At 41.6% G+C, this 26,698-nt stretch overlaps 1 protein-coding gene across 1 annotated transcript in view; it reads right to left on the bottom strand.

The window, feature by feature from the left end:
* Window positions 1–4,241: 4,241 nt before the first annotated feature.
* Window positions 4,242–26,698, bottom strand: part of KPNA3 (karyopherin subunit alpha 3) — a 78,307-nt gene continuing 55,850 nt past the window's right edge. The window contains exons 10-17 of the mRNA XM_077811164.1: window positions 26,623–26,667; window positions 24,448–24,579; window positions 22,268–22,396; window positions 17,586–17,690; window positions 17,386–17,457; window positions 17,130–17,292; window positions 15,505–15,599; window positions 4,242–6,794 (exon numbers count right to left, since the gene is read on the bottom strand). Of these exons, the coding sequence (XP_077667290.1) occupies window positions 6,696–6,794; window positions 15,505–15,599; window positions 17,130–17,292; window positions 17,386–17,457; window positions 17,586–17,690; window positions 22,268–22,396; window positions 24,448–24,579; window positions 26,623–26,667 (840 nt within the window). The 3' untranslated portion in view covers window positions 4,242–6,695. The remainder of the gene's footprint in view (window positions 6,795–15,504; window positions 15,600–17,129; window positions 17,293–17,385; window positions 17,458–17,585; window positions 17,691–22,267; window positions 22,397–24,447; window positions 24,580–26,622; window positions 26,668–26,698) is intronic.

Genomic DNA, 26,698 nt, shown 5'->3' with positions numbered 1-26,698 from the left:
GAGTGGGAGAGGAATAGATTGTCAGACCAGAGATCTTGGTTCCTGTGTTGTAGCCATGTTGGTCCCAGGATATTAAAAACAAGGTTCTTTTATTAGAAGATGAAAATTAGAGTATCTTTGTATTAGAAGTTGGTCCAATAAAAGATACTACACCTCACCCATCTTGTCTCCAGAGATCTTGTCCTTGGTGAATAGGTGATGAAACTTTTCCCAGTCATTTCTAAAAGGATCTGTAAAATGTAGAAGGAATACACTTGGGAGGCAGAGCAGCAGTGATTGTAGTGTGAGATTAGCACTGCTTAGGTGGAGGTGGTTTGGTTGAGGGCACCAGCCTACCCTCTAATCTCAAAAGCCTTTACCAGGTTTGGGCTGACAGCAGAGGACCACTGGGTGGCCAGCAGAAGTTACCCATTTGCTGAAACATTAAACAGAAGTTACATCTCTTGTAGGTTACTGTACTGGCTTGTCCAAGGTGTTACTTGGCATTGAAAGTCCTTTGCTAACAAATGTAACAGACTTCCTCATTTAACAGTTAGATGTCCTGGGGACAGCTGTGGGCTTGTCTACACATGGAGTTTTTCTTGATTAACTCCATGTATGGACACACTTATTCCACAGTAAGTGTCCACACACGGAGTTTATCAGGAACAACTCCACGTGTAGACCAGCCCTCAGGACAGAGACCAGCAGCACTCAGAAATGTTGAGACTTTTTGCCCCTTCCATCACCACTTTGGTTTCTAAGTTCAGACTGAGTTTTGAAACTGTTTAGGTCACATTCCAGCAGCTTGTTCTTTTGACCGGCTCTGAATGAGAACAAGGAAAAGCAGAAGATATCAGGAATCCTTAGTGCCAAAACCTTCAGTGCCTACTGCCTCCCGCTGACGTATGAGCAAGTGATCCAGAATTCCAGGTAAAGTGTATCAGACTGTAGAAATGGAAAGATCACTTTTTTGGCTTGGAGAGGATTAAACAGTATCATCAACCTCAAACCTACAAAAAATCATGAATCAGGTCCCAACCCCTCCCCCCGAGATTTAATGAAAAGTAATGAGATTTTAAAAAATACTACATTTGGGGGATTTGTCTGTCTTGCAGTTTGAGCTTTTAGGGTTAATGTTTTCAAGTTTCTCTCTGCACTCATAAGAACCAAAAAACTTAAAGAAATGAAAACTGAGATTCTCATGCAACTGTAGGAAAAATTAAAATGTTTTGGCTAAAAAAGGTTATGGGGAAAACATTGTTTTGCCCGTGTAAAAACAAATTCTTACAGCTGTTATATTCCGAAGCTCTAGCAGGCCTCCAAGTCCCTGTTCCAAAGCACAAAGTTTGGCAGGAGGTGATTCTGGTGACAGGGATGTGCCTTTTTCTGTGCCCACAAAAAACTGCCAACATTTGGTCAAGCTATAAGCCTCTGAAAAATCTGTTTGCCTGTGTTCAGTAGAGATGAGTCTTCTGAAAGACTGGTAGATAAATTCTCCAAGATTCCAGATACATTAAGAATGCTCCATCCCCAAAGTTCCTTCAGGCCAGACTGACGCCTGACTTTCCCACAGAGCAATTGAGCATGCTCTATCCCAAGACTGCAGAGACTGAAGAGGACTTTCCCTGCAATTACTTCTCACAGTGGCCCGGCAGCCACGGTGGCACTGGAACCAATAGCAGAGACACTTTTTCCTTTGCTTTGTTTTTGCTGACATCAAGGCAGCGAGAAGGCTGCTATACTGGAATGTAGAGGAATGACATGTATTAGGGGAAAACTGAGAATAGAGAATTGCAGGAGTCAGGGATGGATAGGAACAGAGGCAGACCAGAGGTGCTCTGAGAATGAATCAGGGTGCTGTAAGAAGCTCTTGTCTGTAGGATCCCTGCTTCATTTGGTGCAGAAGTCAGAAGATGTGTAGTTACTGAAGCAAGGGATTGCTGGAAGAGAAAGGATAGTCTCATGGTTAAGGCAACCGAATGTTGCCCTGGATGCTGCATTCTATCCCTGCCTTTGCCAGAGTTTCTCTGTGATGCTAGTCAAGTCACTTAAACTGGACTTTTCACAGGTGTTCACTGTGTATTCCCCATTTTCTGGGTGCCCAACATGACACACCTGGGGCCAGATTTGTTAAAGTATTGAGTGCTCACAGATGCAACTGAAATTGACTGGAGCAGTGCTTTGAATATATAAAGTGCTATATAAATGCTAAGCACTCTGAAAAATCAGGCCCTAGGTGTTTCAAGCTGGGCATCCAAAATTAGTGATTTAGAAAAAAGTCTATAGGCTAAAGAAGTTTAGCCTATTTCTGTGCCTTAGTTCCCCAGCTGTAAAATGGAGATAACACCACCACCTAATCTCACTGGGGTGTTGTGAAGATTAAGTTAATGTTTGTGAAGCATGCAGATACTATGGCTGAGAGTACCACAGAAACACCATAAGGAAATTAATGTAATCAGTGCAAGGTTTGTATGGCATGCAATAAATAAACACAGGGCCACACTCTGAATGTAGAAGATAAAGAGAAACACTGAATCGTTTAGCAATTCACTAACTGAGGCACTGTGGAAAAATACAGTATGTGACCATGTAGTTAAAGACTGTATCCTAATGCATATGGACAAGGGAGAAGAACTAAAGTTTGGACACCCAACCTAAATTCTCATTACTTGACACTGCAACCTTAACATTCTTCTAATAAAGTTTCTGGGATGTTGCATATATTTACTTCAACTACTGCATTTAAGTATATCACCAAACAGTTTATGGTAAAGCTTCATCAAAAGCAAAACCAAAGCAACTCTAAATGTTCTAGTTTTACAAAGACAAGACAATCCAAAATATTTTGTATATCTGATGATCTCTATTTGCCAGCTGTCTCTCAAAAGCAAAGAATGTTAAAATACAACCTCTAGTGATTTCATACTGTTTTTAGAAACTTGGATAATATACTCCCATCCTAATAATTTTAAATGTTCATCTTGCAAATATTTCTGTTTCCAGTTTAATACATCCTTTTTTTCCTATTTATGTTTGTGAGCATAAGTATAATCAGTATCTCAGAAAAAGGTTCATTTCTACTGCAACACTAACAGAGGAACTCAACTGAACTTGGCTATTTAGGTAGAAAGCTTTTTAATGGAATTAATATCTATTTTAAATATTCTGCATTAGATTAGAATAAGTAGGTCAAATTTGGGGCCTGAACCACTTGACAAACTCCTTTGAGATTTAGAAAAAAACACGTCTGTCAATGCATCTCCTCACACATCCATTGCTTAACAGATCCATAAAGCAAAACTGAAGAGCTACGTCACCTTGAAAAAGAAAAGGAAGACATTCTTGTAAGATGCTTTGTAAAAGATACAAGACATTTTGGTTAAAAAAAATTGCAAAACAAATCCTAACCTAGTAGCTCTCAAATTTTCGTAAGCAGGACCAGCTGTATGGTTAACAGTTTATAGGGTAAAATTTTCAAAAGCACCTAAATGACTTAAATAGCCCAGGTCACATTGTCAAAAATCAAAGTGAAAAGGATGGGTCCCCAGCACCTATATCACTTTTGAAAATGGGACTTAGCTTTTGTCTGAATTTAGTAAGTATTAAAGCCGAAGGGAAAAATTTACAGAAGAGCCTACCATGCAAAGAATAAGATAAGATAGTGCCTATACATTTTGTGCCTATAAATATTAAATCTTTAAAAGACAATGATGAATAAGCAGGTAGAACATAAATACCTGCAACCTGGAAAGGAAGTCTTCTGGAAGTTCTAGCAGGCTACAGTGTTAAAAAAAAAGTGCTATGAAAAAGTCTGCTTGCTTCCCAATTTGAATTACTTGTAATTTATTCCCTAATTTAGCATATATGTATATCACATACACATGCCATTTGACTCAGACAAGTGACAGAATAAATTGGCCTTTAGCTTTACTGCAATTTTCTTCCTCTGTAACTACAAAACTGCTAGAAATTGGCAGTCTGAAAAGCACCACTTTTGCCTTCACACCACTTACTATGAGTGTCACACAACCTTCCTCCACTAGATGGTCAACTCTTTAGCAAATATAAAACTCCACACTAGACCATTATTCAAAGTTTCAAAGATTACTGTATTAGCTTATTTTGTTTAAGTAACATACTTCAAACTTTGATGTGGAGTTCTACTAGCTAAAATTTGGTCAAAGACAGAAAAACCCTTAAATCAATTTGAAAAGACAGTTTGATAGTTTCCAAAATAAGTTTTTGCATGTTTTATAGTATTTGATAGCAGCTTTTTATTGGTTACAAAACCTAAGCCCATATACAAAATTAGGAACACATTTAGATGCCTCTTTTGAAAGAACGTTTTAGTCTATTTTAACTGATAGTTTAAAAAAATAATAAAAACAATGCAATTTTTAAACACTTCTGAAAACTTAAAAGTGCAGCAATATACTTGGTTTCCTTTATTAACTATGAAATGGTGCAATCCCAATCAAAAGCTGATAAGGTCACAACAGAAAGAAATGAGCAAATGCTTTGTAGTGCTTTACTCACTTCTTCAATGTTCACTTTTAATGTGATGCACTGAGTGCAAGAAAAAAAATTAGATCTTCACAGTTATGGAAAATCATGAATGTAATCTCAATTTTTATGTAATCTCTAGGAAAATAGCGAGTGCAGGCTGAAAAGGGTAACTGTCAGTCTATATGGCATATAGAGAACTAAACTGAGAATTAAGAGGGGGAAGATTTGTTCACATCATCATCAGCTGGAACTCTAATTTCACAAAACTTTGTGACCTTACTAACTTTGACTTTATATTGTTTAGTTTTAGCGAACACCACACAGTTTAAAGATTTTAGACTATAGTATGTGACTAGGATGCAGTTACCATATGAAGCTTCAACTCAACTTTTGGGAAAAGAAAAAAGGCACAATGAACTTCAACTCAATTTTATGTGCACAAGAGTTGAAAAATCTGAGCCACCTTAAAGAGAAATTGATTCTAAAATTTATAAAACCTATAAATAATCAGAGGCCAAACCACTATATTAAAACAGATTATCTAGCAAGTAAAAATCTTGCATTTTAAACATACACTTGTATCTATTTAAGATACAAGACAGCTCGCTCTTTAAAGTGGCTCCACCTTGGCAGATATATATTTAATGAATGCACACCTGCTATGTGTTGTTCATCCGTGGAAAAAAAACAGCTGATCCACAAAGCTCTGATGGCATCTGTCCTTATCTTCATCACAGTAAATACAACCCACATCCAATAACTAAATTAGTTTAGATTTTCCTATCCCTTCACATCAATGCATTGGGAAATTACACCCAGTAAACAATGGCAACAAAACCAGCTTGTGTGATAGCTTACAGAGTTTCAAATTATTCATCTTCACCCCACCAAAAGCAAATCCCTTTGAAAATAACTGGGCCAGACGACTTTCCAAAAGCAACGACCTCTCATATTACCAGCTTATATAAAGTTATTTAATGTGTGCTGCATATCAGGCTTATTCTGAAAAACTGCAGCTTCTAAACAGCCTCACACATCAACTAGCTTGTAATTTTTTTAAATCATGTACTATATAGTTTTAGACTCATTTCTGAATTACTCTTCCAATACTCCAAGAATGAAACTTTTATGATGCTTCTAAATAGCTGCTGGTTTGTTGCCAACCACATCATCATAAGCACTGGTTACTAAGTAAAAAATAGTTTAAGACTAAATTACAGTAAACATGAAAGCTCCACAGTTTAAACCCAATATAAATCAACCTTATCCAATGATCAATTTAAAATGAAATATACTGACTACTGGAAGTTGGAAGCAAGATTCCTTTTAACCAATGCGCGGTTTTGGACAGATTTTTTTTTTTCTAGTCAAGGACTCTTGCTTTCAGCTTAAACAGAAGTTCAAGTCCATAACAGGTTGTAGCTCAGGTAAAATACCATGCACAGCATCTGATTACTTCAAAACAGCAGGAACACACAGGCTGAAGTGAGTGGTCAAATAGGGCTTGCTGTTCTCAAAAATTAGGTATAACGGCAAAAGCTTTACCAGTCCAAATCTACAGTTCATTCTCCAACCCTGGTTTCTGAGGCAGTTAATGAACACACATCAATTACTGATAGATGAAGTACTTTGTTTTTTAAACTTAACTGTTTAATCAATTGCCAAGTGTAAGTTACTTTTATTTCAGTTTCACCAATGAAATTCATTTGGCTTTCATTTTTGAATCTATTCTTCCACATAAAGTATATGAAAATATGTTTGTGGAGGACGATGGAGGCTCAGACCAAACTGTGCCCCTGAAAAGTCTTCCAAAATGTATGCATCATACCAAAGTGTCTTGATCCACAGCGCACCATTTCCCAAAGAAGTTACTTTTCTGTGGAAAGCAGATGTGCCACCACTATGAAATTTTCTTAACAAAACTGCAGATTGTGGTTGTCAGCATGTGGCACCAGGGAAAAAGGCAAAAAAAGAAGGTAATTGGGACTGTTAAAAAGAATTGTAAAACAGTTTAAGAGATCATGCATATGCATTTACAGTCCACGTGATAGTGACTTTTGGCAACTGCAAAGTGACCGATACACGGCTTGCTTTAGAAGCATCAAAACGAGGAGGCATGTGTGTCTTGGAGCCTTTTTTTTTCACTTGGTAGCCATTTGGTGGTGCTTCGTATTGGTGTGGGACAGAGAAGCTGCACTGTATTGAACTTAAAAATTAAATTCTTTTGTTTGAAGATTGGCTGTTGGGTCAAAGTTGTAAGTACCTCCTTGAGTGGCTTCAGGAATGAGGCTGGGATCTTCATCAATCTATAAAGATATAATAAAAAGTAATCCATACAAACCCAACACCTTATACAAGTCATTTCACATACAGGGATGCATAAATATTTCATAAATATTGGCCAACTGAAATATTTTGTTACTAAAAAGTGAAATGCTAATAATTTTAGCCAATTCAATATAACTTTTTTAAAAAAGAAAAATCATGCTTTGTTCTAATGCCATTAAGGAAATAGATGCATCAAATCCTTATTGATTGCATTACCACTCAATTACAGCAAAGACTCAACTACAAAATTAAGACTGAAATTTCAGCTTTCTAGTCATATCAGCTAATCACTACTAGTGAAATATAAAAACTAGTTTTGTGCTTTTTTCAGGGTTACCAATTGTATTAAACTGATTTTTATGTATAGCTGATAGGAATTCTTGTCTCTCTCTTTTTTTTTTTTTTGGTAATCAGTATTTTCTCTTGGATTCTGAAGAATCTAAGTTAAGTTATTTCAGAGTGATTTATTTTTTTAAACTTCTCAAACTCCCAGCTGAATATACTATATTATTTTACACAAGAAACAAACTTAAGCTGTCTTACTGGTGTCACATGCAAACCATCAGTGTAGAAGAACCATGATTCAGTTTCCCCTCTCTGAGTTTTAAAGTTAGGCACACAGGTAACATTTTGTTTCTAGTGAAGGCTAAAACCGTCAACAGCATTACAATATGTACATCTGATTTCCAGCATACAGTCGACCTATACTAGGTTGACTTAGAGCCACTGCATTAATTACTGTGGTGACTGACGTTCACACTACCCTCCTTGGGTCAGTGGTGTGTGTCCTCACCAGGAGTATTTTCACCGACCTAAGAGGGGGAGTGTGGGGAGCGGAAAGCCTGGTCTCTCGGTTCTGCTGACAGCTCCCTGCCGGGAGCCTGGCTGCCCTGCTGGGAGGGGGGGAAGCCGCCCGGGGCTCCCAGCTGAGTACGGGGTCCATTCTTGCCCTGGCTCCCAGCATCTACGCAGACACTGTGCCGCCCTATCAATACTGATGTAAGCCCAACACCCCTCGTTGAGGTGGTTTTATTATGTCGGCATAGCAGGGGAGTTACATCGGCAGGAGGAGTGTTTCAGCATGTATACCTCCACTCTTTTATTGACAAAAGCTGGCTTTTGTTGACAAAACTGTGTAGTGTAGACAAGGCCTTAGGATTTTGGAGTGCTGACCCCTAAAATCCTTTGGTTCCTCTTTACTTCAGGAAACGCATTAACTCCTAAAGAGAGGGGAGGAGGAAAGTCTGTTGATCTGCAGAGCAATACATTTGGAGAACAAGTTACTGGCAAATAACTTTTCTCCTTCATGACAATACTTATTACTCTTAATGGATCCCAATGAAGCTCTGCAGAAGCAGCAACAATCCTCAGCAGAAAAGCTGAGTGCTAATTAAGAAGACCTGGAGCACTTTCCCAAACTGAGGATCCAATCTGGATTCAGAGTTGATACAATGCTTTGTAAAGTGTGACTGAACTACGACTAGCAGCACTGTCATCTTCTACGAAGAAGCACGCCACAGTTGATACTTCTTTAGTACAAGGGGTCTGTCATCCCTTAGGAAGTCAGGGGAGGGTTAGTCTGGTTTCTGAAGAAAAGGACCACAGCTGCATGCTCTACTGCAGGGAACTACAAGGGAATAATGTAGGGTTAGCAGCACAGAGAGAATCAGTGGCCTCCAGTCTCCTCCAAAAAGGGAGTAGAAGACATTCCACGGGGTGGGGAAAGATATAAAAAGATGCTTCTGGGCTGGGAGCTCTAGTGCTGTCAGGCAGGTGAGCTAAGCATAGCTTTTTTTCCCCTCATTTGTGTAATCCTGTTAGAGGGCTGGGGTTGTTTGCCTTAGTCCTTAAAAGGGACAGAATACTGTTTTGGGTTTGATAGTTACTTGTTATAATCACCTGAAGAGTGTTGTCTAGCTTTATTTTGTGGCTCCTCATAGGACCCTAAGACATACTGACACTGAAAATCCAGTAAAGTTATAACAGAGCTGCCCAAAAACCAAAACACAATCCACTGAATCATTGTCCTATTTACTCCTTGGGGAATTCTGCAGAATTCATGTCCCTCGCAGATTTCTTTGCTTCCTCTCAGAAAAATGACTGACAGGGAAGCAAAAGGGAAGCTGCAAGAGCAGTCACTTGCCCCTCCCCAGCAGTGCAGGTATGTCATTTCGGGCAATGCAGAACCCCCACCCTGCCAAGCCTTATCCCCTGCATCCAGAGCCCCCCTGTATCTAGCCCTCCCCAGCCCCACCCAGTGGCTCCTACCCTGCGCTGGGCTCAGGTACTAGTCCCAACTGGGCTGGGGGAGGAGCACATTTCCCCTGCACAGAGCAGGTGGGGCAGATCCACCTCCAGAAACCTCCCCTGGCTCTGCACCCCATCCCCGCTTCCTGCCCCCATCACTCCTCAGCTGCGGGAGGAGAGATCACCCCCCGTCCACCCAACCCTTGTGTATTCAGACCCTGCTGAGCCTCAACCCCTGCACCCAGAACCACCTGAGCGCCCCCCCGATCCAGACCCCGCCCCTGCACCCAGACCACCCCCCACTGAGCCTCCTGCACTCAAACCACACCCCACCGAGACCCAACCCATAGGCACCTTGACCACCCTGATAAGCCCCCCACACCTGGACCCCCACTGCACCGAGCCCCATTCCCCCCAGCATCTGGACACCCCCGCACCCCGCTGAGCCCCAACTACCTTCACCTGGACCCCCCTGCAGAATCCCATTGCCTCCGCACCTGGATCTCCCCGCAACGAGCCCCTGTGAATCCAGATCCCTCTCGCACTTGGACCCTCTACTGGGCCACCTGCACCCAGATTGCCGCACATGGATCCCCCACACCAAGACCCTCCATACAGTAACTCCTCACTTAATGTTGTAGTTATGTTCCTGAAAAATGCTACTTTAAATGAAATGATGTTAAGTGAATCCAATTTCCCCATACAAATTAATGTGTGTGTGTGTGTGGGGGGGGGGGGGGGGGGTTGTTTAGGTTCCAGGGAATTTTTATATATATATATATATATGTATGTATACACACACACACACCAGGGGTGAAAGTAACTTTAAAGGACTTAACGGTCTGAGCAGGGGGTGTGGCCTCAACCAGAAGAGGTGGGGCCTTTAAATCATGATTTAAAGGGCCCAGGTATTAAAGGCCCTGGGGCTCCACAGCTGGGAGCCCCGAGCCCTTTAAATCACCGCCGGAGCCCTGCCGCCACTACCCCGGGGCTCTGTCAGCGCTTTAAAGGGCCCGGGGCTTCGGCCACTGCAGGGAGCCCTGGGCCCTTTAAATCGCCAGCCTGGGGAAGCTGGTCCGGTCTGGCACGGTGTACCGGCTCTTGCCGTACTGGACCGTACTGGCTTACTTGCACCTCTGATACACATACAGTATAAATTTTAAACAAATAATTTAATACTGTACACAATAATGATGATTGTGAAGCTTGGTTGAGGTTGTGGAGTCAGAGGGTGAGGTATTTCCCAGGGAATGCCTGAATGTTAAATGATGAACTAGCACTCGGCTGAACCCTCAAGGGCTAACACATTGTTGTTAATGTAGCCTCACACTCTACAAGGCAGCAGGAATGGAGGGAGGAGACACAGCATGGCAGTGTGTGTTTGAGAGAGACACACATTCCCCTTTTAAGTACGTTGACCCCACTCTAAGTACATTGCCTTTTTAAGTAGATCAGCAAGTTGAGACAGCAGCTGTTGCCAGTAAGCTCTGTCCTCAGCCCTGTCGTGTCCCGCCTCTGCTCTGTGGAGATGAGGTACAGGAGCGGAGAACACCCTGACATTAGCACCCCTCTCGCCCCCCGCCCCCCCGCACAGCAAGCAGGAGGCTCCCAGGAGCAGCTCCAAGGCAGAGGGCAAGAGCAGCACACAGCAGTGGGGGGAGGGACAGCTGAACTGCCCACAAATTTATAGCCTGCCGGGCAGGCTGCTGCACAGGGAACTTAGGGGAGTGACAGGGGGGCTGCCGGTCCGCCCCTGGTTCCAAGCCCCCACCAGCTAGCTCCAACTGGCTGCGTTTTCTACAAGCAGTGGATAAAGCAGGCGGCTGCCAAACGACGTTATAAGGGAGCACTGCGCAACTTTAAACAAGCATGTTCTCTAATTGATCAGTAACGTAACAACAAAGCAATGTTAGGCGGGACAACGTTAAGTGAGGAGTTACTGTACTTGGATCCTGCCGGGCTGAGCCTGCCTGCCCATACTTACTGCGCCAGGCACAGAAGGGAAGGGCCCCCGACATGTTTCTGGGGCAGGCGAGTTCAGCCTCACCACTGAGTCCGTGTCTGGGGAAGAGAGCACTACAAGGTGATCTTCCATCTCCATGTAGCCAGTGGCCTGCGCTCCCCCCACTGCCATGCTGGAGCCTCCACATTTATTTACTGACAAATAAAATTTGCAGAATTTCAAAATACTGTGAATAGAATTTTTATTTTTTTGGTGCAGAATTCCCACAGGATCACCTAGTCTATGACTGCGAGGATCCAACCACTTGGAGGCTAACTTCTATGCCTAAAAATATCAGCACAAATGGTCCTAAACTGTGCAGAAGTCAGGACTGTCTTGAGGTCCTCCTGCACTTTCAAAACTGCTGCTCTGAAAGAGCTGAAATAGAAGCTGAAAAATTTGAAGCTAACGATATTTGTCAGATGGCTAAAAAAGGATTTTCCAGAATGTCTAACCCTAGTGTTGCCGGCACCCAGTGCCCAGAGGCAAACAACAGCAGGGGTTTGTTGCCTGGTGTGTGTTACTTAATAAACACAATGGGGTGGAGAAGCAGAAAAGTTTATTTGGAATTTTAAAGAAAGGTACAGGGAGAGAAATTTTAAATTTTGCACATTAGAGCAGGTTATTATATATACACACTTCTATATTTTTTAATGTTACTTTTTGTACTATACATTAGTTAATTAAAGCTTTGCATAAATGCTTTGCTTTTTTTATATGGGTTATAACAATGTTTATTTTTTGCAACCTTTAACAAGCATTTTTAGCAACTTAAACAACTAGCACATTTTGTCTGGCCTTGTAGCTGTCTTTTTTGTTATTTTTAACTTGGCATCAGCAAACCTTATACTATGAGGCATTATTTACAGCTGCAACATTATTTTAAGAGCAAAAGAGCTTACTTAAACCAGCCAGGCCTGAGTTCTATTAAGGGGGGTTGAAAAGAAGCCCTTAAGCCTACAGCAGGGAGACTTCTTCGACCCTTATGGCCTTCCATCCCCTCGACTTAATTAGTGGCCATACCCTGGGGTCTCCAACACTAGGACTTTAACTGAGTCTGAGAAACCCCAGAAAATAATGGTGGTGGTAAACCTCAGGACTCTAAGGAGGAGTGCTTCCTTCTGAAAGATGCTCAAGGCAACCCCAGCAACTTTAATCACAGACCTGTTGGTCTAACTTCTCCCCATCTCATCTAGTTTTGAATTAAATGCATCAGTACCCATAGAAGTTAAACCATTTTGACATTAACTTTGGAACACAACCTACCTGATATCAACCAAAACTACCTTAAAACCATTAGTCATTGCTAAAGACTACCTGCAGAATCTGAAATACAAACATCTTTTCACCTGACTTTTAGTGGACAGAAACTTCAGACTCTTTCCCTGCAGAGACAATAGGCCCATGCCTGGTAACTGGCACTCCCAAAGTTAGGGCTGCTACCAAAATGGCTTAACTTTATCGACCCCTTATCCAAAAGATATAAAGAGAAAGCTCGACCAGACAAATCTCTCAGAGGCTGCAGATTGTAGGAGAATACCTGAGAAAGGATGTTGAATAAGGAGTTTAAACTAAGGCTGTTGAGCGATTAAAAAGTTAATCACGATTAATGGAGTGATTAAAAAAATTAATCACGATTAATCATGTGATTAATTGTGCTGTTAAATAACAGATTATCATTTATTTAAATATTTTTGGATTTTTTTCTACATTTTCAAATATATTGATTTCAATTACAATACAGAATACAAAGTGTTCAGTGCTCACTTTATATTTATTTTTGATAAATATTTGTACTATAAAAAAACAGTATTTTTCAGTTCACCTAATACAAGTACTGTACTGCAAACTCTTTGTCATGAAAGTTGAACTTACAAATGTAGAATTATGTACAAAAAAAAACTGCATTCAAAAATAAAAATATAAAACTTTAGAGCCTACAAGTTCATTCAGTCCTACTTCAGCCAATCGCTCAGACAAACAAGTTTGTTTACATTTTCAGGAGATAATGCTGCCCGCTTCTTGTTTACAATGTCACCTGAAAGTGAGAACAGGCGTTCGCATGGCACTGTTGCAGCCGGCATCACAAGACATTTATGTGCCAAATGCACTAAAGATTTATATGTCCCTTCATGCTTCAACCACCATTCCAGAGGACATGTGTCCATGCTGATGACAGGTTCTGCTTGATAACAATCCAAAGCAGTGAGGACTGACGCATGTTCATTTTTATCATGAGTCAGATGCCACCAGCAGAAGGTTGATTTTCTTTTTTGGTGGTTCAGGTTCTGCAGTTTCCACATCTCAGTGTTGCTCTTTTAAGACTTCTGAAAGCATGCTCCACACCTCGTCCCTCTCAGATTTTGGACAGCACTTCAGATTCTTAAACTCTGGGTTGAGTACTGTAGCTATTTTTAGAAATCTCACATTGGTACCTTCTTTGCATTTTGCCAAATCTGCTGTGAAAATATTCTTAAAATGAACATGTGCTGGGTCATCATCCCAGACTGCTATAATATGAAATATATGGCAGAATGCGGGTAAAACAGAGCAGGGTATGTACAATTCTCCCAGACGGATTTCAGTCACAAATTTAATTAACGCATTATGTTTTTAACAAGCGTCATCAGCATGGAAGCATGTCCTCTGGAATGGTGGCCGAAGCATGAAGGGGCATACGAATGTTTAGTATATCTGGCATGTAAATACCTTGCAACGCCGGCTACAAAAAGTGCCATGTGAACACCTGTTCTCACTTTCAGGTGACACTGTAAATAAGAAGCAGGCAGCAGTATCTTCCGTAAATGTAAATGCTTCTGACATCCCAGGATTTCAAGAAATGCATGCACTAGGCAGGGTTGGACCTGAACAAACCTTTGGATACGACTCACTTACATCTTGGTGCTTCTCATGCAAATAAATCCCTTGAACTTTTACACACTTTTTAGAAACTCTGGACAGTGACTCAGGATTCCCTATAATCTGAGGTGCATAGAATCACAGAATCAGAAGTGTAGGACTGAAAGGGACCTCAACAGGTCATCTAGTCCAGTCCCCTGCACTCAAGGCAGGACTAAGTAGTAACTACTAGACCTTTCCTGACAGGTGTTTTGTCTAACCTGCTCTTAAAAACTTCCAGTGACGGAGATTCTATGACCTCCATAGGCAATTTGTTCTGGTGTTTAACTACCCTGACAGCTAGGCAGTTCTTCCTAGTGTCTAGCCTAAACTACCCTTGCTGCAATTTAAGCCCATTGCTTCTTGTCCTATCCTCAGAGATTGAGAACAATTTTTCACCCTCCTCCTTGTAACAGTTCAGTTGCTTTACGTCCAGAGGACAGACCCAAAAGTCTTGGATCCTCTGTCTGGTCGTAGGGCCTCCAACTCAGATACTTTAGACTGTAGAAGCAATCCACTCAAATCTCCAGGAGAAAGCTCCTCTCTCCACCAAGCACTCCAACAGGAAGGACTTCATCCCACAGTGAATCTTCTAAAGAAGCCTCAAAGTCATTTGAGTAAACATATCTTGAGCTAACATTTCATGGTGATCTGATTGTTGGAAACTGATATTTTGGAGGAACAAGATCACCAAGCAGTCAACTGTTGCTATACCTGCAATTATAACAAAATCCCACTCAGGACAAAAATGTCCAAGAAAATGTTAATCACCATAAAAACTATTGATTCAATCTGTGCCAACTAATCCTGCACAGTGAAAACAGATTTGTGGTCACAGAACTAAAGCCAGTAGGAAGTGTGGAACTGAGGGAGTAATGGGGTAGGGACCTCTTTTTCTTGGCACTAAATTCTAGGATTATACATGCACCCCTTAACAGTTTTACTATTCTGAATGGTTCCCTGGCTTCTACACAGGACATGTGAGGCCTGGAGTAGTAATCTGAAGGAGAACTGCTGGCATCTAACAATTTTTAAGGACAGTGTGGTGTTAATCATAATATCTAAAATAAATCTATTTTTCTATAAAGTATATAAAACTTGATTTGCAGGTATATTTTCTTCTAATGATAAACTGTTCAACTTTAGAAGAAGGTGTTATAGTGTGGGCTAGCTTTGACTGGTTTATTAGGTAAAAATGAATTGCCCGTCTTAGTCAATGTCTGTTTGAGGCAGTTTCTTGGTGCAAGAAAGGAATAAAAAAGATGGAGCAGGAGCAGGGACAGGTCAAAGAAGTCACAGATGGGAAGGAAACTACAGAGGGAGAAGGGAGGGTTGAGAAAGTATCTTAAACTTTTAATTAAGACAAGCTGTACAGAAAAAGATAGGAAAATATCCTCTGAACAACCCATGTCCATAAAGGGGGAAGACTGAAGTAATGCTGACAATGTAGTTACTAAATTAAAGTATGGAGTACAAAAGCATTCACACCAGACATTTCATACATCCATAATCTCACACAGAGCATTCTTTAATGTACTTACATCATCACCAGAGAAATACTGGTCTATGATTTCAAATGCTAGTTTATAGATGTCCTCATTCTCATGCTGTTGCAAGGCTTCAATTTTCTCTAAACCTGGCCAAATGACAGCAGGAATAAAAGTGTTCACCAGGTTAAAATGAAGTTTGTTAGTAGCTACTTTGGGTTAGCATTTTAGACATAAGAAAATACTGCTTTTACCTACATTAGTACCTCAAGACAAATTGGACAACAAGGATGGTCACGATGGAGCCTAGTTTCCAAACATGACCCAGAATGTTCTTTCAAAGTTGCCATCTTCATCTTTGAGACAGAGGTGTGGCTTGTGGAATCTACAGGTCTCAGCACAGCTCGTTTCCATGGGCCACCCACTTTAATGATGACTCAGACTCAAACCTGTTCTCAAAAGCCTCAAGGGCTGCTGCAATCCCATTCCCTTTTATGTAAGTTAGGTGAAGCACTCAGTTAAGCAAAGTTGCTGCATTTCTGTATCCTTTGTCCCATACAGACACTGTACATCTTGGCATGCTAAAAGTGGTTCCACATTAGAGTAGCATACCAAGAGTGAAATGCAAACAAGGTCACAGAATAACATAGCTAGAGTAGTTTAACATCATAACTTCAGTTTGGAGCAAGAAATTTATGTACATGGGAAAAACCTTTTTAAAGACATTCATTTATCTCTAACTTGCTTCTGAAAAATTAACTTGCCATCATATCTAAATTGCTGGTCTGTGATTTAACAGGGACTTGCTACCTCAAGCCCAACTTCTCTTCCTACTTTATTCTGCAGGGAAGTCAAAATACTAACATTCATTCCCACTGCAATGGAGTGATGCAAAACCATGAGTTTTATTGCAGGATAAAGCACAGGCAGAAGTTGGGTGGAAATAGCGCTCTCTTTAAAACAAATCTGAAAAAGATACAGAAAGCTACTACCGAAATACACTGGTCTGTGGAAGTATGTCCTCACCCCACTCTGCCACCAAGTGTCCTCCAATATGAAAATCCCTCTAAAAAAGTTTCACTAAATAGAAAAAAGCCACAATGGCTACAAGGTAATGTATTTTTTCCCTTTCTGACACTTTCATCCACATATTCAATACCACATAAAGCCCAACTGCTGGTGTTATGTGGTATGTGTCAATGGCTGTAAGTCAGGGGTTCTTACAACACATTTTTTGGTGGCCTCAGTTCAGCCACCAACTCTTGCCACTGCCCTGGAGCTAAAGGCCTGAGCCCCGCCACCCCCAGAAAAGTGGGTCAAGAATTCAGTGGTTGCCTGCAAAGTCCCGGGCTCCACCGGTGCCATGTACACCAGCCCCATGTGTCTCCAGAAGCGCTGCCCAGATCCCCTGAGGAGACTGCAGTGGAGTGTGCTGATCCCGCTGGCAGTGCCAGCAACAGCTGGGCACTGCACGGAGGGGCCGCTGCTTTGCCTCCCCCCACCAAATCACTGCCTAGGAGGTTGTTGTGGCAGCAAAAAAATCCAGTGGGGGCCACATGTGGTCACGGTGGCCACATTTCAGAAACACTGCCTTAAGTATTGCATTGGCTCTGAAGAAGGAAGACAAAGTGATCCATAGCAAATAAAAGTTTTAAAAAGTGTAACAAATAAAATCTTACCTCCACATTCTTCTATAATTTCAGCTATTGTGCTAGCCTCATCACCAGCCATTATCAGAATGTTTTTCAGCCCATCCAGGACCACCTGGACCACCTGAGAGTCTTTTACTGACAGTAAATTACAGAATGGTGGGATTACGTTCTGTTGTACAAGATATTCAACCTAAATATGGGGAAAATGCTTTCAGAATTATATACGATTAATCTTACAATACACTACATTTTAGAAACAACTTGAAAAGTCAGCCACACGCACCTGATCCTTTCTTCCACTTATCGTCAAGTTGCTAATTGCCCACGCAGCTTCCTTTTGTGTTCCAAAGTCCCCCTGGGTAAAATTGATAGTTCATTAAAATTAGCAAGCATCCATCTGTAAAGCTTATTAACTCAGATATTCCCTGTGTCAGATTTATAAAAAGATGATGACAAACTTGCGTAACTGACAGCTTGACTGACCTTAGCCAGCTGGTGTATGATCATAGGGATTAGTCCAGCATCTATTACAGCTTGAACTTGTTGCTGGTTTCCTGCTGTGATATTGGAAAGGAACCAAACTGCTTCCTACAATCAGACAAAATGAGAAACCACCTTTCTTTAGAAATAATTTAAGTCTTTATACATGGCTAAAAAGCATTACATATGAATTGCAATGACACAAAAATAAAGCATTAAATAAGTCGAGCAATTCTTCATCCATCTGTTCCACCATGTGTTCCTTGTCTGAGAAACACTTATTCCCTGAAAAAAATCAGGGCTGGTCTTCACTACAGGGACATCGATGACGCTGCAATCGATGCAGCTGGGGTAGATTTAACAGGTCTAGTGAAGACCCACTAAATTGACAGCAGAGCGCTCTCTGGTCGACCCCATTACTCCACCGCTCTGAGAAGAGTAAGAGAAGTTGACCAGAGCGCGTCTCCCATCGATGCAGTGCAGTGAAGACACCGGGTAAATCGACCTACGCTACGCTGACTCCAGCTATGTTATGACTTAGGTCCCAGTAGTGAAGACAAGCCCTCAGAGGCATTCAGTGAGCTCTAGAGTAAATTTGGCTTCTGTGACTGCATTTTCAATCTGGCAAACTATATAGGCCAGGGGTTCTCAAACTGGGGGTGGGGACCCCTCAGGGGGTCGCAAGGTTATTATGCAGTGGGTCACGAGCTGTCAGCCTCCACGCCAAACCCCGCTTTGCCTCCAGCATTTATAATGGTGTTAAACATACAAAAAAATGTTTTTAATTTATAAGGGGGGAGGGTCGCACGCAGAGGGTTGAAAATGAAATAACCAATATTTAGTCAGTGGCAGTCTTCTGCACTGGCACAAAAAAACCTGGGTTCAGTTCCTATTTCCATTGTCTTCTTGGACCATGGAGTGGTGTTGACGCAATTCATTGACAGCCCCCCTCACTGGGCAGACAGGTAATCCTCATATTGCTCAGTTATCTCTTCCAGGTGATTCAGCAGCAGAACAAAGTCTCAAGGAAATCACACAGTTCTTGGTTAAAAGAAAAGGGCTATATGGGAAGAGTTCCCAAGAACTTCAATAGCAGATTCAGAGAACACTACTAGACGGGCCTTTTGTAAAAGGAAAAATAACTCAAAGCTCAAAATAATGAGCTCATATGGTTCCTTCCTAGGAGCAGCTGTATCCTGAGCCTCACTCTCTTCCGGGTTACTAGCTGCCAAATGTAGACTGTTGGGGTTTTTTTTTAAGCAGGGGGTTAAGGCCACCTTTAAATAAAGCCAGAAATAAACCCCACTCCCTGTCATGACATCTAAGAAGCTCCTGGGGTTCCTTCCTGGGAGCAGCAAGAAGTAGGTAGGACACAGCCCAGTAACTGCAGCTATATGTCAGAGAGAACTCCTTCAGGGCTCCTAGCAATTGGCAGGGGCTAGAGGGAGCAGAAGGGCAGTCACCAGGGGAGCTCCCCTGCAGATAACACAGGGGAGGGAGTAAGTGTATGTATCATGAAAGATAGGAAGCTTTTTCTCCATTCACCTGTCTTTTTGGTGGAGGGGGAATCAGAGCGGGGTTAGACAGGGCTTACTGAGCACAAACCGCCCCACCCACACCTAAACAAACATAAGTAACCATAGCAGAGGAAAGGCTCTGATTACTTCCTCCCATTAACTCCCAAACTTCTCCACTTCCTGCACACACAACAGGGAAGCTCACTGACATAAAGCTGGAACGAGAGAGGAAAGGAAGCATAGGCTGTCTTTCCCCTTCTCTTCAAAGCAGAGGAATCCATGTCTGCCTGAAAACACCAAAGGCAGTGACAGAAAAAGGGAAGCTGGGCAGAAGGCCACAGGTCTGCTCTCCTCCGGGTGAAAAGAACAGGAGTACTTGTGGCACCTTAGACACTAACAAATTTATTTGAGCATAAGCTTTCGTGAGCTACATCGAGCTTCATCGGATGCATTCAGTGGAAAATACAGTGGGGAGATTTATATACACAGAGAACATGAAAAAATGGGTGTTATCATACACGCTGTAAGGAGAGTGATCACTTAAGATGAGCTAATACAGCGGGGGGGGGGAGGAGGGCGGGGGGAGGAACCTTTTGTAGTGATAATCAAGGTGGGCCATTTCCAGCAGTTGACAAGAACGTCTGAGGAACAGTGGGGGTGGTGCTTCACACTAGCTGGAGTGAGCTTGCCTGTCTGAGAGGGAGGGAATGGGATTTCAGAACCCCAGTGATCGTTCCCATAAAGAAGGTAGTTTGCATACTGAGTAACCTCAAACAAGCAGTTTGATTGGCAGGGAACTAACTGCTCCCATCCTAGCAGAGGCACTTTCTCCATTCCCCATGAGGACTATTTAAGCCAAAGGTGGGCAAACTACAGTCCGTGGGCCACATCCGGCCCGCGGGACCCTCCAGCCTGGCCCCTGAGCTCCTGGCCTGGGAGCCTAGCCCCCGGCCCCTCCCCCACTGTTCCGCTCCCCCCCTCCCCCCGCCTCAGCATGCTGCCAGTGTAGTGTATTAAACTGCTCTGCATAGGAATGTGCTACTGGTAGCAGTTACATAGAGCAATTTACTACACTACACCGGCACAATGCTCTGGGCGGCACGGCTGTAGCGCTGCCAGCCACCAGTGCTCTGTGCTGCGCAGTAAGGGGGAAGGAGGGGTTAGATAGAGGGCAGGGGAGTTTGGGGTGGTGGTCAGGGGGCGGGGGTGTGAACGGGGTCGGGACAGTCAGAGGGCAGGGAATGGGGGGAGTCAGGAAGGAGGGGGGGTAGGATGGGGCGGTGGGGGGCAGGGGTTCTGGGGGCGGTCAGCAGACAGGGAGCGGGGGTGTGTGTGAATGGGGCAGGGATCCTGGGGGGGCTGTCAGGGAATGGGGGGGGGAGGTTGGATGGGGCAGGAGTCCTGGGGCAAGTGGGGGAGGAGATGAGAAGCAAGGGCGGGGCAGATAGGGGGCGGGGGCACAGCCTCCCCTAACTGGCCCTCCATACAATTTCCGAAACCTGATGTGGTCAGGCCAAAAAGTTTGCCCGCTCCTGATTTAAGCAATATGGAGAAGTTTCAATGGTTTGGTCGGCATTAGTGGTCAACATTTAGGGTTCCCTCTGCTCTACACATCCTGCAGTGGAAGCTGGTAGGATGCCAGTTGCTGTCAGAAGCCTCAGGATGCCCCTCAGATGCCACAGTAGAGGGTATGATTTATTCCTGGTATAAAAATGGGGCTTCTAGAAGGCATTTAGCTCTCTTCTCCCTTTAAAAAAAAAAATCCCTCTACCTCCGTCTCCTCCCCCACAAAAAAGGAAAACCCCATATTCCCTTTAAAATGACACTTATGTTGGGCAATTACTAAGAATGGCCTTCCCTTTCTTCAAATGAGGCTCAGGAAACCATCTTAGAAGAACTAACAGATATGCTACTTATAAACGGTAACTGTCTTGAAATTGCCAAAATTAAGCATAGGTAAAAACTTTCCAGAGGGCCAAAACTGGGAAGGTGGCGGAGCAAATATTATAGTGCTGGATGAGTGATACGCTAGTAATTATAATATTTTGAAGGGCACATTGTTTTTCCTGTGGGCTCAACTGAAAGTGATAATACTTATTTATGAATATTAACTGCAATGCAGGTGGCTCACAATTCTCATATAGTGATACAAAGTACTGTATTTCAATGCTAAGATTACACTTAGGATAGGTATCTTTAGATCACAAGCTCCTTGAAACAGATAGGATGTACAATAGGGTACTGGAGCCACTGTGCGTGTCCCTGTACGCCTGTTACAGCCCTTGGGCCCTTACACCTGGGAGCAGTAGTTTCAGGTCACATGCTTGTTCCTAGTCATGTGCCATAGAGGAAATTGGATATAAGGCTTCCTGCCTCTTAAGCAGAAGAGCAAATAGGAGAGACCCAGCATCTCCCAAGGAGCTAGGAGATGCCTTTCCATTTGCCAGGCAGAAGGCCTGGGAGGGGGCCACGAACAGTGAGTAAGAGCACACAATGGGAAGCCTCTATTGAGGAGGGCTGTGAAGCTCTGGAGATAGCTTTTTATCTTCAGCCCTGTTGGGAAGTAAATCTGTTTTGGGTTGCTTTACATTTGCTTCTAAAGAAAGCCCTGAAAAAGGAACTAGATCTGTGCAACTGGTTTGAGTGGGTTTTAATTTTCCTCAGTTGTGGATCAGACCACCAGATCACACAGTCTTATAAAATCTGTGCACACCTCTGGCACTATATAAATAAGTCTGCCAGGAGTGAAAACTGAAGAAAAAAAAGTGTGTAGGTTTCAATATTGCTTTCGCTGTTGGTCTGAAGCAGAGGAGTTCCAACCACATCTCTTCTACAGGTACTCACCTTTGGTATTTATATGCTGTAAAATTTTACAGAAGTAACATTTTTATGTGAAAAGACAACATTTTACACTCTTATTAAAGTAGTCCCTTTAAGTGGGATTGCCAATCATATCTCCAAGAGAATAGTTTGTGGCCACTATGCAGACGTGGTTATTAATGGAAGGCTTTAAACTGTTTTAAACTATTCCCTAAAGTTAAAAAGAATAAAATAAATAAAAAGTAGCTGGGAATTCTGCTTGCCATGTGCTACAAAAGGAGAGATGTTTTGTTAACCTAAAAGGTGAACCTAGAAACAAACAAAAATGAAAATAAAACCAAAATATACCTTGTTTATCTTCTCTTTTGGATGCGTCAGAAGATTTGGGAAGTGAGAGAGAACATCACAGTTGAGAACAACTTGTGTTTGTTCATCAGTACCAGTTACTATGTTGCCAACTGCTCTCAGCGCTGCTGTCTACATTTGAAGAAAAAAAGTAATAAGTCATTACTGCATGCCTTATATTACCTGCGGTAAAACAAGGATCACTAAAAAAACTATGACAGTGTCCTTTTAAACCAGTCATTTCCCGAAATCTAATTTAGCACTGTATCTTCAAAACCATGCTCAGCAATATGCTGAGTGTGTGCATGGTGGAGTTCTTGCACTACCTCTCCGCAAAGTGAAAAAGCAGAATACAAATATTTTCTTGAGTGAAAAAGTCAAGGAGAGTGCAAGATTACAAAGTTATTGAAAGATTAAGGAACTTAAAACTGAAAGAGAAGAAGGTGACTGAGAAGACCAATTAATTCAGAGGTCTGATCTGAGTTACATTCAATGTTCCCATGCTTTTTCTGTATCTCCCCAGACAGCTATTCAACTCAGAACTCCCCATTTTTCCCCTTCCTACTAAGTACTGACTCTCAAATTGCTCTCAGTAGGGTCTAGCTCTTTATTCATTAGCCAAGTAATTAATGTTTTACAACTGACAATATTTTAAAAATATTCTTTTTTTTTTTTGAGCTGGCTAAGCTAGATTGGTTTCCCTACCTTCTACATGGAAATACCAATTCTCCTTACTAAAGAGGATTATAGCATCTGAGTTTATTTTGGCACTCAGAGGTCCCAAAATAACCATACTTATCTCCAGGATTAGGTATCAGCATATACATCACCCACTCTTCTTCCTATACCCAAAGTATTACATGCACCAAATAACAGAGGATTAAAATTCAGGAAAACTTGAAGGTTTTTGCCCTTGCTAGAACAATGGCTACAAACAGTCTCAAAGTTAAATAGACTGGAAAAAGATGACCCTTTAGGTAATCTATTTCTGATGCCCTACTAAATGATCTATCAAACCTTTGTAGATTAGAGTGAAGTGTAGGGATTGTTCATTTTATATTCTTTATGGTAAGTTAATGTATGAATACTATGTGTCATATCATATATACCTAACATGTTCAAGTTTTACTTTTATTTTCCTAAGTTCTCATCAACTTGAAGTTTTTTCTACCATAGAACATTTATAAGACTTAATGATGTGGCTATCTGAAGATCTGCTTTGTTATAATTTAATATTTTTAATAATTTTAAAAAAAATTAAAAAGATGTCTGGGATTTGAAAGCTCAAAAGAAGAATCAACAAAAGTACGAGAGCAGGAGAACTGATAAGGAGCCAAGAGTCTCAGGACATCATTGAACAAAACAGACTGAAAATTTAGGGATAAGGCAAGAGTAAAAAAAGATTAGACTGGAGAAAAATGCATTACAGATTATAGAAGACAAAACATAACACAGATTGAGTAAAAAATATTTTGGTACCACAAGTCTCACTATATTTTTAAAAAGGAATGTGAAGTTGACAACCACTCAATGGAAGACACTTTAATGGGTATCATTCTTGCACAACTTGTACTCATTTTTACACACAAGGGTCACACCAAGAGACTGTACATATACCTTCAACAGAAGGCTATGGAAATTATATTAAAAATATCTACATATTAGAAAAGAATTTAATCTGAAGAGTTTCCTACAACTAAACTAGAGCTTGACAGACCTTTCAACAAGACCATAGTGACCTGCACAGACCTATATCTATACCAAAAACCTTGGATTAATGTATCAGGGCCCAATCCCCCAACATCACTTCTCACCCTCACTACATCCCCAGTTCACTACTTACCATCACCTCCTCCCACTTTAGGTTTGTGTAGTGTAGACATGGCAATTTGCATTAGCTAGCAGGGGTTGACCTTAGGAGAGGAAGCCTTGGACTGACCCCCACCAATAAACACATTAAAATACAAGTTTCCCCATCTACACAAGGATAGTAACACATTTCAAAAACATACCTTTTTTCCTAGTAGGGACACTGCCTTTGGGATCCTTTTTTAAATCTAATTAACTAACATGATTGTAAATGCTAGTCTCACCACTCAAACTTTTTTTTCCCCAGGACACATGGCACATAACTTACTAAAACTATTATTCAGTGCCATCAAGAAAACAAAAAACAGACTTACTTGAACTTTAACCTCCTGATGGCTCAGAAGGGGAACTAGAAAAGGTACAACGCCTGAATCAATGACCATCTGTATCTGTTCATTACCACCATCTGTTAGGTAGGACAAAGCCCAAACAGTATCCACAAGAATCTGCAGGAAGCAGAAAAGAACAGACAGCTTACACACTGAGTGCAAGACTGCATCTGAATTGTGTGATCAACACTCCACAAGTCTTTTTTTAAAAAAAGCATGCAATTTAGCAATAGGGAGAGCTCAGAAATGCTACCAGGAGAAACAAACAGTTAGCTAGAATGTTATGATGGCAACTACAATGGTGAAATAGATGCTCATTTGTTCCATCAACAGTTCAAATGTGTCACATGTTTTCTTCACAAACTTTGAGGGGGGGAGGTTAATTAAAAAAACCAAAACACTTTTTGGGGTACAGTTGGGCCTGGTCAGTATTTCAATGGAAGACAATCAAGGAAAACCTAGGTGATGAAATAGCCATAGTGATTCTGCAGGTGGATCTCTCTTCCCTTGAGACAGTACTGAACCAATCCCAGCTCTTTCCGAGGATGACTGCTGGAGTTACTATCTGTTGATTACGACAGAAGTTGCCTTATGGTCATATTAAGAGAGACCATGTGTTGGTTTTAAGAGTTGAGCACTGAGGCCAGAGGACTAGTCTAATTCCGATCTAAAATTCTCACTGCAATTTTAGTTAGAAGAGGTCTTATTCACCTCCTGTTCTAAACTGTTGTGCAATGTTACTTGGTGCTTTTAAACAGCTGCAGCAGTCTATTTGAGACTGCTACACTGCAGTAATAAGTGAATTTGGTAAACATTTAGTAATAAGTGAATTTAATCCTAATTGTGAAGGATGCACGAATATAGGTACACATATTAATACACTGGGTTTATTCTGGATAAAAGATTATTTATATTATAGATGGAGCTCGTAGTGACCCCTATTATTTAGGGTGCCTAATACTTTCCATTAAAGAGATTCTTGCAACCTTTTGTTTTTGAGAAGCTCTCTCCTCTCCAGTGCTTGCCGAAGACCTTTGAAATTTGGCTGAGAAATCTTACAGAACTAGAGAAGTTTTTTCTTTGACCCCTGAATTTTTGTTTAGGTTTGGCTGAGTTATAAACTGTGAAGTCGCAATTTCCCATCTCTCACTTGTGTTCCATGCAAATGTTGACAACATGCTAAAACATTAACTGAACACGAACATTCAAAAGAGCCAGACCCATTGTCAAAACAGCAGCAGCACCTACACATCACACTGTGCTAGGGACTGCTGAACCACCTCCCAGACTCAACACATAGCCCTAATGTCCCCTTTCTCCTACCCTCCACCAGGGGCACGAAAAGGGGTAAGAAACTGGAGCTATCCCAAGCCCAGGGCGGGAAGAGAGCCACACTTCCTCCTAAGACCCAGCACATTGCCCCAGCAGCCCATTCCTCCCTTTGGCATAGCAGTTGTGTCCTGTGGCTAGGTAATGTAGTTATTTCTGGAGCTCAAGTGTGTGTTGCAGTGCTGAAGGTTTGGTATTCAAATCCTAAAGAGTATGAATGATGGATTGTTTCAGTTGCACAACAGAATTTACCTCTTTGCTTTTTAAAAAGTAGGTTTTTGTAGACAATTTCCTAGGTTAAGTTATTTAGATTTCAAAGTCAAGCACTCAAAAGTTAGGAAATTTAGGCCAGATTTATGCCGCCCTTGCAAATTTAATTCTGCCTCTTTCTGCATATCTTATGATACAGTCTAATTACATGACCATAACTGTATTTCACATCGGACTTGTGCTCCGCACATTTCATAAACTGGACACTCAAGAGGCAGAATTAAGGGAGCACAGGCAAACGTAAATCTGGCATCTCACAAATTTCAAGTGTTTGACTTTGCAACCTACACAGTTAACTTCTGTGTACATAGTTACTATGTAAAGGGTAAAAAGGTTCTAAATTTCAGAAATAATGTTTGTGCTTCCCCTTTTACTCTCCTGTTGACCGGAATCTATCTTGAAAATTCTGACAGTAGTGTGTTTACTTAATTATATTCATGTTAACATACAAAACAAGTTTACCATTTAAATACAATCCATAAACATTTTTGTCTCTGGAGAAACAAAGAAAAAATATCCAAATACTCAAAATTTTAAGGTATTCGTCTTGTTTTTACTTACGTTTATATCTGTATGGTATATAAGAACACACAATGCTGGCAAAATCTGAAAAAAATAAACTATCAATAATTAAAGT

This window comes from Eretmochelys imbricata, chromosome 1 (assembly GCF_965152235.1).
Source record: "Eretmochelys imbricata isolate rEreImb1 chromosome 1, rEreImb1.hap1, whole genome shotgun sequence".
Taxonomy (NCBI): domain Eukaryota; kingdom Metazoa; phylum Chordata; order Testudines; family Cheloniidae; genus Eretmochelys; species Eretmochelys imbricata.
The sequence above is the reverse complement of the archived record's forward strand: the minus strand, read 5'-3'. Positions and strand labels throughout refer to the sequence as shown.